Source organism: Mastomys coucha, unplaced genomic scaffold (genome assembly GCF_008632895.1).
Source record: "Mastomys coucha isolate ucsf_1 unplaced genomic scaffold, UCSF_Mcou_1 pScaffold9, whole genome shotgun sequence".
In the NCBI taxonomy this organism is placed as follows: domain Eukaryota; kingdom Metazoa; phylum Chordata; class Mammalia; order Rodentia; family Muridae; genus Mastomys; species Mastomys coucha.
Window position 1 is genome coordinate 2,506,906 of NW_022196915.1, and position 12,775 is coordinate 2,519,680.

At 33.5% G+C, this 12,775-nt stretch overlaps 1 protein-coding gene across 1 annotated transcript in view; it reads left to right on the plus strand.

Moving 5' to 3' along the window:
• Positions 1-12,775, plus strand: part of Top2b (DNA topoisomerase II beta) — a 66,960-nt gene that overhangs the window by 48,491 nt on the left and 5,694 nt on the right. The window contains exons 26-32 of the mRNA XM_031361093.1: positions 1,665-1,820; positions 1,992-2,075; positions 5,335-5,529; positions 7,628-7,772; positions 8,003-8,164; positions 10,134-10,335; positions 11,227-11,306. Of these exons, the coding sequence (XP_031216953.1) occupies positions 1,665-1,820; positions 1,992-2,075; positions 5,335-5,529; positions 7,628-7,772; positions 8,003-8,164; positions 10,134-10,335; positions 11,227-11,306 (1,024 nt within the window). The remainder of the gene's footprint in view (positions 1-1,664; positions 1,821-1,991; positions 2,076-5,334; positions 5,530-7,627; positions 7,773-8,002; positions 8,165-10,133; positions 10,336-11,226; positions 11,307-12,775) is intronic.

Sequence of the window (12,775 nt, forward strand, 5' to 3'; positions counted from 1 at the left end):
AAGCTAACAGGCTTATTTACTATTTTAATAAGGTAGGACAGGACAATGTGGTGAAATAGCACATTCTTTTCATCTTGTGATTTATTGGGTTGCTGAACTCCAAATTATACTTTATATCCTTCTTGAACTGTGTTGTTGTTGTTGGTTTAAACTATAGATCTCTAAAAAAATCTCTAATAAGCTAATGAATTCAGTGCTTACTCAGTTTTAAAATATGAGGGTGTTCTGGTTTTGGAAGGCCCTTCTGATAGAAGCAGAGTTTATAGATAAAAGCTAGCTTGCATTAACATCATGCAACATTGTTGCTAAGTGTACACTTAAGGAAGTAAGGAGTTCAGGTACCACAAGGTGTGGTTCTTACTAGAGTCTGTAGTGTTGGGAGAGAGAGAGAGTTATAAAGCACCTACTTAAAGATTATTTCTTATACTGCAAATTCTATCATTAAACATGGAATAGTTCATTTATTACTCGATTTCTAAAAGTGCACTTAGGTATAGTCTTGTTAATAGTAAACACACACATATTCTTAAGAGTACTCATCCGTAATGCTTCTGGTGTCATGAAAACCTAAACACAAATTGCACTCTGAAGTTTGAGCTTTAGGAAGAATTGTATTGTGCTCTAATACCTCATGGAGGGCTACTAACCTAGCTTTCTGTAGCTCCATGGCAGCTCACTGTGAAACAGTCTATTAAATATTATCTAGTACTTGCTAACCATCGAGCAACTGTTCATTAATCAAGTGTATAGTTTTATTTATGTCATGAAGCATTTGATTTGCACTTCTAATTTTTTTCACTTTATTTCCAAAGTATACTCAGACCTAACTTTGTAGGTATATATTAATTTATTTCAACATTTTTAATTGTAAAGCTGTTTTGTTTATAAACTTTTGGCTTGTTAGAGTATCTTTCATTTTTAAGTGTCTGAGTGTCTTAAACAACTTTAATTTAATTTCATTTAATGCCTTTGTTTTTAAACCTTTGAAGGCAATGACATCTAAAATTACTTTTATTCAATTCATTGTAATTTGAAACATAGTGTCAGGATAAGAGGCCTCTTTAAAGTGCAATTACTTTTCTGAGGAAAATTTCAGAAAATCTCTCCACCTTAAATCATCAACTTATTCTTCAGTCAACTTATTTTCTGAGTTCAAATTTGAATAATCCTTATAGTAATAGGGAACTTTTATTAAAATACATATGTAGTGAGTAAATGTAGCCTATTTATGCTTTTACAACTATCAAAACTTTTTATAAGTGATTCTTTGTGTGTGTGTTTTCATGTCCATTAACTAACTAGTATAAAAGTCTGACAATATGCAATGACAAAAATTTTACTTAATAATTTTAGGACACAATGTCTTTTCAGTTTGGGACTTAGGAAAGCAATTAACATTTTATCAAATTTCTGAGTAAATAGGGATACAATATACTATTCCTTCTGCAGATTTTATTACATAGCTTAAGAAAATCTTAAGCGTTTTTTTTTTTAGCATAAGAAATAGGGTTTATAGGCAATCTTGATGGTAATTTTAAAAAACTCCTACCACCCTGAAGGAGTAACATTAACAGTATAGCATTTAAGCCCAATATTAATAAAATTAAAATGCTGATCTGGTATTATAATGGACCTTAATATAAAGTTTATTATTTTTTTTACAGGCCGCAGAAGAGGAAGATACACAAAACCAACATGATGACAGTTCCTCTGATTCAGGAACTCCTTCAGGCCCTGATTTTAATTATATTTTAAATATGTCTCTATGGTCTCTTACTAAAGAAAAAGTTGAAGAACTCATTAAACAGAGAGATACAAAAGTATGAACGTTTGTGGGTTACATAATTTAGAACTATTTCAGTATTATCCATATCTTTGATTTTCTTTGTCCGAAACTTAGTATTTTGATTTATCCTTTACACATTTAAAAACTATTAAATGTTAAAGTGTACTACTCTCTCTTTCTCTCTTTCTCTCTCTTTTAATTGTAGGGACGAGAGGTTAATGATCTCAAAAGGAAATCTCCTTCAGATCTTTGGAAAGAAGACTTAGCAGCATTTGTTGAAGAATTGGATGTATGTTAAATCTCTATTAAATTATATGTATTTCAGCCTGGGAATATAGCTTAGCGGTAGTGCATTGACCTAGAATGTGTAAGGCCTAAGTTCAGTCCCCAGTCCTGCTAAATGAATAAATAATTTTTAAAATGAATAAACTATATTTAGAAAAATAATGTTTTGGAGATAGTAATCAAAATTCTTCTTTAATTATCTCAGAAGTTTTATTTAACTTTGTATTAGTGTATTTATAATCCAAGTTAAGCTCAAGTGAGCTTTACCTCTATGAAGTTATAAAGAAAAGTTCTTTCTAGTGTGGACGGATATAAATGCTACAGAGTTCATCAGAATAAATGAAATTCTAGTGCTTTCTATTGGTTTAACTCTCTTACCTGATGTCTGGCTCTGCTAATTGATTTAATTTGGCATTTTTCTGAGAAGAGGTAAGGCAATCTATTCAATGGTTGAATATGGGTGTTTTGACTTCCTTTAGATTATAAGAAATTTCAGTGCTTTTCTGTTAGTGGAGTTCTAATTTTAAAAGTAAAAGTAGAGAAATTATTTAAAATGTAAACTTTTTAAAAATTGCCTCTTAAAGATCTAAAAATAAATTAATGGTAGCAGAGTGAATGTCTGATTTTGAGTACCAAAAGTAAGCAGCCACTATTATTGCATGATGCTAATTTTTTAGTTATTTCACTATTTAAGATTCTTAATTATATTATTATTATTCCAGTATTTAATTTTTTTTGCCCATGACTTCTGTTACAGTTAGAATTTGTAGGAACAAGTGTATCATATTATTTGCTTGATGGAATTTTTGAACCTTTTTTGTGTTGTTGTTTTAGGTTCCTGATCTTTTAAGTACCTAATTAATTGATTAGATTTTTAAAAATAGAGATATAGTTTCTTTCTGCTACCTTACATGTTAAAAAACTAATTTTGTGTAGTTGTGTAGTGGGTAAGCTTAGTGGTACAGCACTTAGCAGCATGAATGAGACCCTAGCTTCTATCATATTAAAGATGACCAAATATACATTAAAAAGAAAATTACTGTTTCTGATTACTATTACTACAATTCTGCTACTGCTTTAAATTGGATCACTGACTAGAAGAGTGAAACATGCTCATCTTGTGCTTACTTTGCTAGTACAGATTCCAGAGCTGAAATGTTACTGTTCATGTCAATCTCAGGGCCCCAAGTGTTGCTGTTTGCTAAACTTTTAATTTGTCAAGTTATATTTGATAATTAGCAATATTCAAACAAATGGCTCAGCAGTTAAATGCACTTGCTAGTCTCTTCCAGAGGATCCTATTTCGTTCTTTTGACTTGTGTCCATAGGCTCCCATATACAGTGTAGTATACACTCACACAGACACATATACATAAATAAAATAAAAATAAAAGTAAATCTTTAAATTCTAGAGAGGTTTTTTTCTTTTTTCTTTTTTTTTTCTTTGTTTTTTTTTTTTTTTTTTTTTGAGACGGTGTCTCTGTGTAGCCCTGGCTATCCTGGAACTCACACTGTAGACCATGCTGGCTTCGAACTCAGAAATCCGCCTGACTCTCCCTCCCAAGTGCTGGGATTAAAAGTGTACACCACCACTGCCTGGCTAACTCTAGAGAGTTTTAATTTTTTTGTAGATTTTATTGTTTTATGTAACTTGAGTGTTTTGTCTGAATGCATGTATACATGCATGGTTGCTTCCATGGAGTTCAAAAGAGAGTATCAGATCCCCTGGAACTGGAGTTACAGATGTTTATGAACCACCTTATGGGTGATGGGAATTGAAGTATTGCAAGAGCAATACTTGCTATTAACCATTGAGCCATCTCTCCAGCCCCAAGATACAGTATTTTTTTTTTTGATAACTAAGAATAGTTAGGCTTAAATTTTATGACTCTGCATTCTTTAAAGTCATGATACTATCAACTGAACATACCTTGTATGCTGATACTGCATTGCATGTAGTTCTCAAATGAAAGAAGTCATCCTGTCTATAAAACAAATAAGGATTGGGAGCCTAGAGAAGTGAAGGGACTTGTTTAGAGAGGTGGTCTGTTGGTATGATTAAAAATAATTATTCATCTTTGCAAAGCCTTTTTCATAATCATCCCTAAAATAGATATGATAAAACTTTATAAAGCCTTCCTCATGGTCAGTGCTCTTCCAACTGTCATTTACTTGTTAAGAATATATAAGCCGGGCGGTGGTGGCGCACGCCTTTAATCCTAGCACTTGGGAGGCGGAGGCAGGCGGATTTCCGAGTTCGAGGCCAGCCTGGTCTACATAGTGAGTACCAGGACAGCCAGGGTTACAGAGAGAAACCCTGTCTCGAAAAACCAAAAAAAAAAAAAAAAGAATATATAACTAGTAAGTAAAAGTATCAACATTGAATATCAATGTGTTTGATTTCAAAACATTATAATTATAAACTTTTATTAAACAAAATGTATTTAAATGTCTTTCAAGAGATGGTATTTTCCTTTGCATCTTTCCAAACTTGTTAGTTATTATAAAGAATAATTTTTGTAGAATTTAGAATTTGTCACATTAATTGTGGTTATATATTCACTTATTTTGATAACAAACCTCATAAGCTCAATGTCTTGGAATTTTTTTTTTAAATTGTGAATCATTATTATGATTAAAGCAATTGAAAAGAGTAACTTCATACTTTTTTGAAGATTTATTTATTTTTTACTTTATTATGCATATAGATGTTTTTCTGCATATATGTCTGTGTACTGCCTGTGTGACTATTGCTGAAGAAGTCATAAGGGGGGGGGTAGAATGCCCTGAAATTGAAGTTAAAATGGAGGTGAACCACCGTGTGGGTGCTGAGAACTGAGCACATGTTCTCTGTAAAAGCCACAGTGCTGTATATAGCTGAGCTATCTGTCCAGCCCCACATAATATTTTTTATCAGAACTGTCTTTGTCTGTGATTTGCCAGGTTTCTGATGACAGCAGGTCATCAGTGATCCCATCTCATACTCTCACAGGACTATAAAGAACCACTTAGGTTACTAATTAGACCATTGTCATATTCTATTAAGAGTAGGAAGCTACACTCATGAATTGGGATTAAGACTCAGCTGTTCTGATTTAAAAGTTTTTTTCTTCTCTTCCCATTATTTCGTCTCTGATTAGATCAGTCAGAAAGAAACCTTTGTTTCTTACCATGTGAATAATTTATTCCAGGTTCTTATGCAATCGTGATTGTTCTTTTAAAGAACTATTTATGTATCCCCTTCCCTTTTAATCATATTTCAGAAAGTGGAAGCACAAGAACGAGAAGATATTCTGGCAGGAATGTCTGGGAAAGCAATAAAAGGTAAAGTTGGCAAACCTAAAGTAAAGAAACTTCAGCTGGAAGAGACGATGCCCTCACCTTATGGGAGAAGAATTGTTCCTGAAATTACTGCTATGAAGGCAGATGCCAGCAGAAAATTGCTGAAGAAGAAGAAGGTATCACACATTCCTGTGTCAGCTCGTTGGTAGACTCCACATAAAGCTTGTGCTTAATCATGCTTCATGATTTATAATGTATTTTGATATGATAGGAAATACTCTTCCATGAGAGCAGTTGCTCTGAGGAAGAACACCCTAATAGTTAAGGATCACACATATATTTAGAGCCACTTACTTAGTTCAGTTTCTTGCTACCCTTTCATCCCTTCTGTGTTTGATCTCAAACTCATGGCCTTAACTCACTTCTTGTCTCAGCCTCTTGAGTTGATTGGGACTACAGGGGCATAAATTTTGTTTTTAGAATGAGAAACACTCTCTGCTGAACATCTTTCTAAATTAAAGTCTTAGCAAAACCTAACCCAAAACCATACAAATTATTAACTTTATAAATTAAAATTTTATATTTATCATAACAAATTAAGGGAGTGTTAAGCAGAAAATAAACTTTATTTGGCTTTTGAAGTAACTTATCACTTCCTATGATTTCCTTGTTTGATTTTTGTTAAACACTATTAAGCACATCTAGCATTATTGGCATTGATAGTTACTATCAAGAACTTGAAAAAAAAATATGTAAAATTTACCTGTGAGCAGGATGGGCCAGGATTAGCCAGATGTAAAGGCTTCAGTGAATTTTCAGAGTCAAGAAAGCAGGATGTGTAATGGTCTTATAGAGTCTAAAGGTCTAGACAGGTTCCTTTTATAGTCCAAGGAATATGTATGCATATATATTCAACACATAACTGAGAATACAGGCTCTTTGTGATTAGTGAATAAGCCTAAGTTAGAGTTACAGGTCAGAAAAAATTTTTAATTTTATTTATTTATTTATTTATTTATTTATTTATTTATTTATTTATTGGAGAGCTAGTATTTGAAGCAATTTGAAACACAGGAGCATTTTGATACTAGAACAAGTATAACAAGTATTCCTTTCTATCTGATGACTGGGCTGTATTCCTCTAGCCTGGGCCTTGATCTCATTCAACTTTAACCTTAGCTCAGTGGCCTCTGTCCTTTGGTGTCAGGTTCATTTCGTATCGTTTTTTCCTGCTTTAGGTAGTGTCAGTAAACTCATCCCTGCCTGCCCTGAGCTTTGCCCACTTAAAACAGTCACTCTTTTTTTTTAAAGATTTATTTATTATTATATGTAAGTATATGTAAGTAGCTGTCTCCATACACACTAGAAGAGGGTGTCAGATCTCTTTACAGATGGTTGTGAGCCACTATGTGGTTGCTGGGATTTGAACTCAGGACCTTCAGAAGAGCAGTCAGTGCTCTTAACCGCTGAGCCATCTCTCCAGCCCCCAAAACAGTCACTCTTAAATATTTGTCTCCGATCTATAATGTGATGCCCAAGTCCCTTGAACTAAGTATGGCTGAAACTAAGCCCATTATCCTGATTGTGAACCTGCTTTGTTTCTCATCTAGTTGCTTTTACTACTTTTCTATTCACCTAGCAAACCTAGATGATTCTTTCAGAACTTGGTAGGAAAGCCTTCTGTGGGATGTTTTCTCTGATCCTTCTTAAGCAGAATGGTTCATATTTCCTTCAGCTGCTGTTGTCTTTCACTCTTGTTTTGACTAGTATTGTATTGACAGTGTACCTACCTACCTTCCGGTTCTACTGCTCTTACCAATAATTTCGGGCTAGATTCAGCCTTTACTAGTACCTCACAAAATACATCTGTTGTTATTTTCATTCAGCAATTTGAAAATGTTTTCCTAGTAGGCATAGGCACTGATAGTGTGGGTTTTTTTTGTATGTTTGTTTGTTTTTGTTTTTTGTTTTATATTTTGAGTACATAGCTTTTGGCCTCATAGTTCCTTTGCTAACCAATACCCTGCCTTATTCTTTATGATTTTTCTAAGTGGCTGTTATCTCAGTGAATATATTAGAATGTTAGGCTTATAAGCAGTGTTATTTGAAACAGGAAAATGAAATAAAGTAAAATATATCTCAAGTGGAATACGTTAAAAAATCTTTTCTGGTATGAAGAAACTTTTGAGTGAAACTGTATCTCTAAAATAAACATTGTTAATTTCCTTTTTAGTTTTACTCATGATTGGATTTGGTTTGATTTTTAACACTTAGGGTGATCCTGATACCACAGTAGTGAAAGTAGAATTTGATGAAGAATTTAGTGGAACACCAGTAGAAGGTACAGGAGAAGAAACATTGACCCCATCTGCTCCTGTAAATAAAGGCCCCAAACCCAAAAGAGAGAAAAAGGAGCCTGGTAAGGCATTAGAATGCTTCTGTACATGTTTGTGTGTAAGAGAGAAAAGAACTATTACAGGGGATGTTAAGAGTCTACTGATTTTGATTGATTTATTTCTTTTTAGTAGTTCAAGTAATACTTTTAGTTTTTATATGCATTTCTATTTTATAATGGACCTTTCATAGAACAGCTTCAGTAGTAACTATGAATAAGTATTTATATGCAAATTATCATTGACTTGATTTTAGGTACCAGGGTTAGAAAAACACCTACATCAACTGGTAAACCTAATGCGAAGAAAGTGAAGAAACGTAATCCTTGGTCAGATGATGAGTCCAAATCAGAGAGTGACTTGGAAGAAGCAGAGCCTGTGGTTATCCCAAGAGATTCTTTGCTAAGGAGAGCAGCTGGTATTGTGATACATTTATATTTATTTTATTGTATATGATCATTGACCTGTACATTTGGTTCAGTAGCATTAACAGTGTCACTAAAGTATTAAATTATCATTCCAAAGAAAGACAAAGTAAATTATGTTTTTTACAAACAGATTTATTTTACATATAAAAATGTTTTACGTACATGTATGTCTGTGCAATGTGTGTATGTCTGGTGCCTGCTGAGGTCAGAAGAGGGTGCCAGATCTTTGAGCTGCCACTTGGGTGCTAGGAACCAAACCTGGGTCTTCCTCAAGAACAAGTATTGTTATCATTAAGCAATCTCTCCAGCCCATATCATGTTTTCTATTTCATTTTATCATTAAAGCTTAGATAATGCTTCCTCCATGGCTTTGGAGTATTTGTTAAAAATGAACAAACCCCAAACCAAAGAACATAAAAATTGTTTTGTCACAGTATTGGCAGTTGTGATAGCTCTGTTGGAAGTTCTCTGTATAAATATTCTACCACTTTTATAATGAGAGGCCTCTTCCCTGTAACTGATTCTTTGTAATAGTTCTCTAAATATAATGCTATGGTTAGACTACAGCGCCTTGTCTTCTAGTGTATTGCTATTAAGAATATGATTTGATCTTTCTTGAGTATTCATTAATTGCACTTACTCAGATAATTATAAAATCTGATTAGTTTGTTTTATGATTCCCTTATATTTTCTTTTTTTTAAAGACTTATTTATTTTTATTTATATGAGTACACTGTAGCTGTCTTCAGACATATTAGAAGAGGGCATCAGATCTCATTACAGATGGTTGTGAGCCACCATGTGGTTGCTGGGAATTGAACTCAGGACCTCTGGAAGAGCAGTCAGTGCTCTTAACCACTGAGCCATCTCTCTAGCACCCCTTTACATTTTCTTAAGTTTTAATTTATTAAAATGAATATTATGGCTTTATAGTTAACTCTGGCAAGTATATTTTCAATTGCATGCCAGGCTTTAAATTGTTTGATTCTCTTATCAAGTGGGTAAGTTTCTTTTCCTACTGGGCTTAGGTATAAATGATAAGGGTGAATAATTTATGTGGTTAGATTAAGGTACATGAAAATTAATTTGTTAAGACTAGTTAATGCTTCAAAAATTATGCTTATGTTTTTCTATACATGAAAAGTAAAATATGAAATTGAGTGTCCAAATAGTTTAAAATTTTTCTTCTAAAATGCATGCTAGAATTAAAAATAAAACCTTCTTACATTATGCCGGAATGCATAATTCTTCTCTATAGATGTTTCCTATCTTACAGGCATGTACCAGCATGCTCAGTGTATGACTTGCCTCAGTGGGACTTGAATCTAGAGAATTTTGCATACTAGGCAGCATTTGCTAACTGAGCTGATCCTTATATTGTTATTTTACAGTGCAGCTAATCCTAAAGAGAAATAATGTTTTCAGTTAGACAAGCTAAAAGAAAGTTTATTGTTTTTAAAAGAATGTAAATTTTGTTATTTGTAATTAAAGAAGTGGAAAATCTAATATTATTAGTCCTTTGTACAGGGCACACATGGCACAAAGACATATGATGCAGGTCATATGAATCGTGTTCTTGAATAATATTTAAATATAATGAGAAACATCTAAAACAAGTAGTCCCATCAGTTTATGTTGTTCTAACAAACACAGTAACTACTAGTATTGTAGCCCCCTGGAAAGTGTTAAGGGAGATCATAGGTTTTTATTTTCTAAAAATTTATATTTTTCTTAATATAATTAAAAAGTATTTTAGGTGGTAAATCTTGGATTTTGAGTTTCACATTCTTTTGTTGCTTTTGAGCAAGTCCCTCCCTATGTCACCCAGGGTGGCATCAAGCTCCTTGGCACAAATGATTCTCCCTTAGTCTCCTAATTATTTGAAACTGTAGCAACATGTCACTGGGTTCAGTTACATTAATTTCTGTTTTTGTTTTTTGTTTTTTGTTTTTTTTTTAGCTGAAAGACCTAAGTATACTTTTGATTTCTCAGAAGAGGAGGATGATGATGCTGATGATGATGATGACAATAATGATTTAGAAGAACTGAAAGTTAAAGCATCTCCCATAACAAATGATGGGGAAGATGAATTTGTTCCTTCAGATGGCTTAGAAAAAGATGAGTATGCTTTTTCTCCAGGAAAATCCAAAACTACTCCAGAGTAAGTAAAGCAGCAGTCATTTTCCAGTAAGCTTGTGAGCACCAAGAAGTGGTCAGTTGGAGCTAACGGTTTCTTCATGGAATCATTAGTTTGTTAATACTGCAGCTCTTCTCTAGCTGTTGCTGTTGCTTAAGTGAAAGACTGGCAAGCTTTTTATTAAGGGCTTGAAAATAACTATTTGATATGTCTATATCATATGGCTTTGTAACAACTTTTTACTACTGCCCTTGTAGCAAGAAAGTAACCTCAAACAACATGTAAATAAATGAGTGTAATTTGTCCCAGTAAAATGTTCACAAAAATGTCATCCACATGGAGCGTGTTTGGACAGCTCCAGGCTTAGGAAGCGTCTCTACATCTTTAGAATTAGGAAACTTGTTTTTCCAATAGATTTGTCCTTGGTTACTTTTATTACTTTTGGTGAATTAACACAGAGAATGCGAGATTTTTGAATTGAGTTAGTGTCCCTTTGAATAATTTCAAACCATTGCCTGGTTTCCATTCTTACACTTTTTTTAAATGTATGTCAGTGTTTTGCTTGATTATGTCTGAATGAGGTTGTCAGATTTCCTGGATTAGAAGTTACAGACAGTTGTGAGCTGACATGTAGATGCTGGGAATTGGACTCAAGTGCTCTTAAACCACTGAGCCATCATCTCTCCAGCCCTTCCATTCTTATGTTATACTAAATCAGTATTTTTTATCATATATCTGTGTTCATGTATTTCCTTACATAAGTTTGTGAGGAAATGAGTAGGGTGTGGGTGTTGTCCTATCTTTAATAAAGAAAACAAAGAAGAAAGAACTAATGTTTTGATAATTGTAATTCTACAGTATATATTATATTGGATATTTTAATTATATCTCTTTGTGCTATTCTTTTTCTAATAGAAAATCTTCACATGACAAAAAAAGTCAGGATTTTGGAAATCTTTTTTCATTTCCTTCATATTCTCAGAAGTCAGAAGATGGTATGTGTTTTTACTCTTCTCATTAGTTAATTAGTATATTACTGCTGTACTTGATAGAGAAAAAACTTGAAATGTTATTATTCCAGAATTTAACTGCAGTTTTTCATTAGTAAAGATTTTACACTTTGCCCAATATAATAAGACATACTGCCAGACGGTGGTGGCGCACACCTTTAATCCCAGCACTTGGGAGGCAGAGGCAGGCGGATTTCTGAGTTCAAGGCCAGCCTGGTCTACAGAGTGAGTTCCAGGACAGCCAGGGCTACACAGAGAAACCCTGTCTCAGAAAAAAAAAAAAAAGATATACTTATTGACTGGTTAGAATAGGTATTATGGAAGCATGTAGAAAGATGGTAGCTCAGTAGGTTTAGTGTCTACATATAAGATTTAATAAGGAGAAAAATAGAAAAAAAATTGGAAGATTGAAATTTGATTTTCATGGTGATGCTAATCTATGTTTGATTATAAAAGTACTGGTAAAGATACAGATTCATCTTACCAAATTCTTATAGCTGAGAAAATAAAACTTTTATCGGAGCAAATATAATTAGGTTATTTTTTTTAGTACATATATTTGTGTGTGTGTGTGTGTGTGTGTGTGTGTGTGTGTGTGAAGTTTTCAAGGTCACTTATTTGATTTGCTGTTTTTATTTTGTGTGGATGGTATGTGAGAGGGTGTGCACATGTGCATGTGAGGCCCAAGGTTGATGTCAGGTGTCATCTTCCATGTTCTCCACTTTATATACTGACACAGGATCTCTTTTTGAGCTTAAAGTTTTCCATTTCAGCTAGTATAGCTGGTCAGTTTTTTTGGTGCGGGAGAGATTTCCTTTCTCTACCTCCTGTGGTCTGGAATCACAGGCAGGACACTATGTCCCCTTTGCTTTTATGTGGTTTGCTTGTAGAACAAAGGCATTAATGGCTGAGTCAACTCTTAAACTCTTGGTTTCGATTTGTAAATATATTCATATAGACACACCTAGACTTGGTACATTTTTCTATAAGTTTGGATAGACATTAATTGGGACACAACTAGTCAAAGCTGTCATGTAAAATTATTAAGTGTAAGAGGCCATTTTAAAATTTCTTGCTATGGCTGAAGTGAGGAAAGAGTTGATTGGTAAATTAAACTAATTTATGGACAGAAATAAGCTAAAGCTGGGCATGTGATTACATGGCTATCTTAGTACTTGGAAGGCTGAGGCAGGAGGGTTTTAAGTTTAAAGCCAATCTGGGCTACATTGCAAGACTCTGTTTCCTCTCCCCCCAAAAAAGTAAATTAAAGGTAAGCTTGCCTTTAAAATTTCTCTTCAGTGATTTCTTGATTTAAAAATAGAAGTGCTTACTGCTTGTTTAGATTTGGGCATTAGTACTGATTTTCTTGAATTGACTAATAGTGTTTATATAATACACTGAAATTATTACAGCAGAGCCTGAAACAAATCTGAAAACAAATCACTAGTTTATAC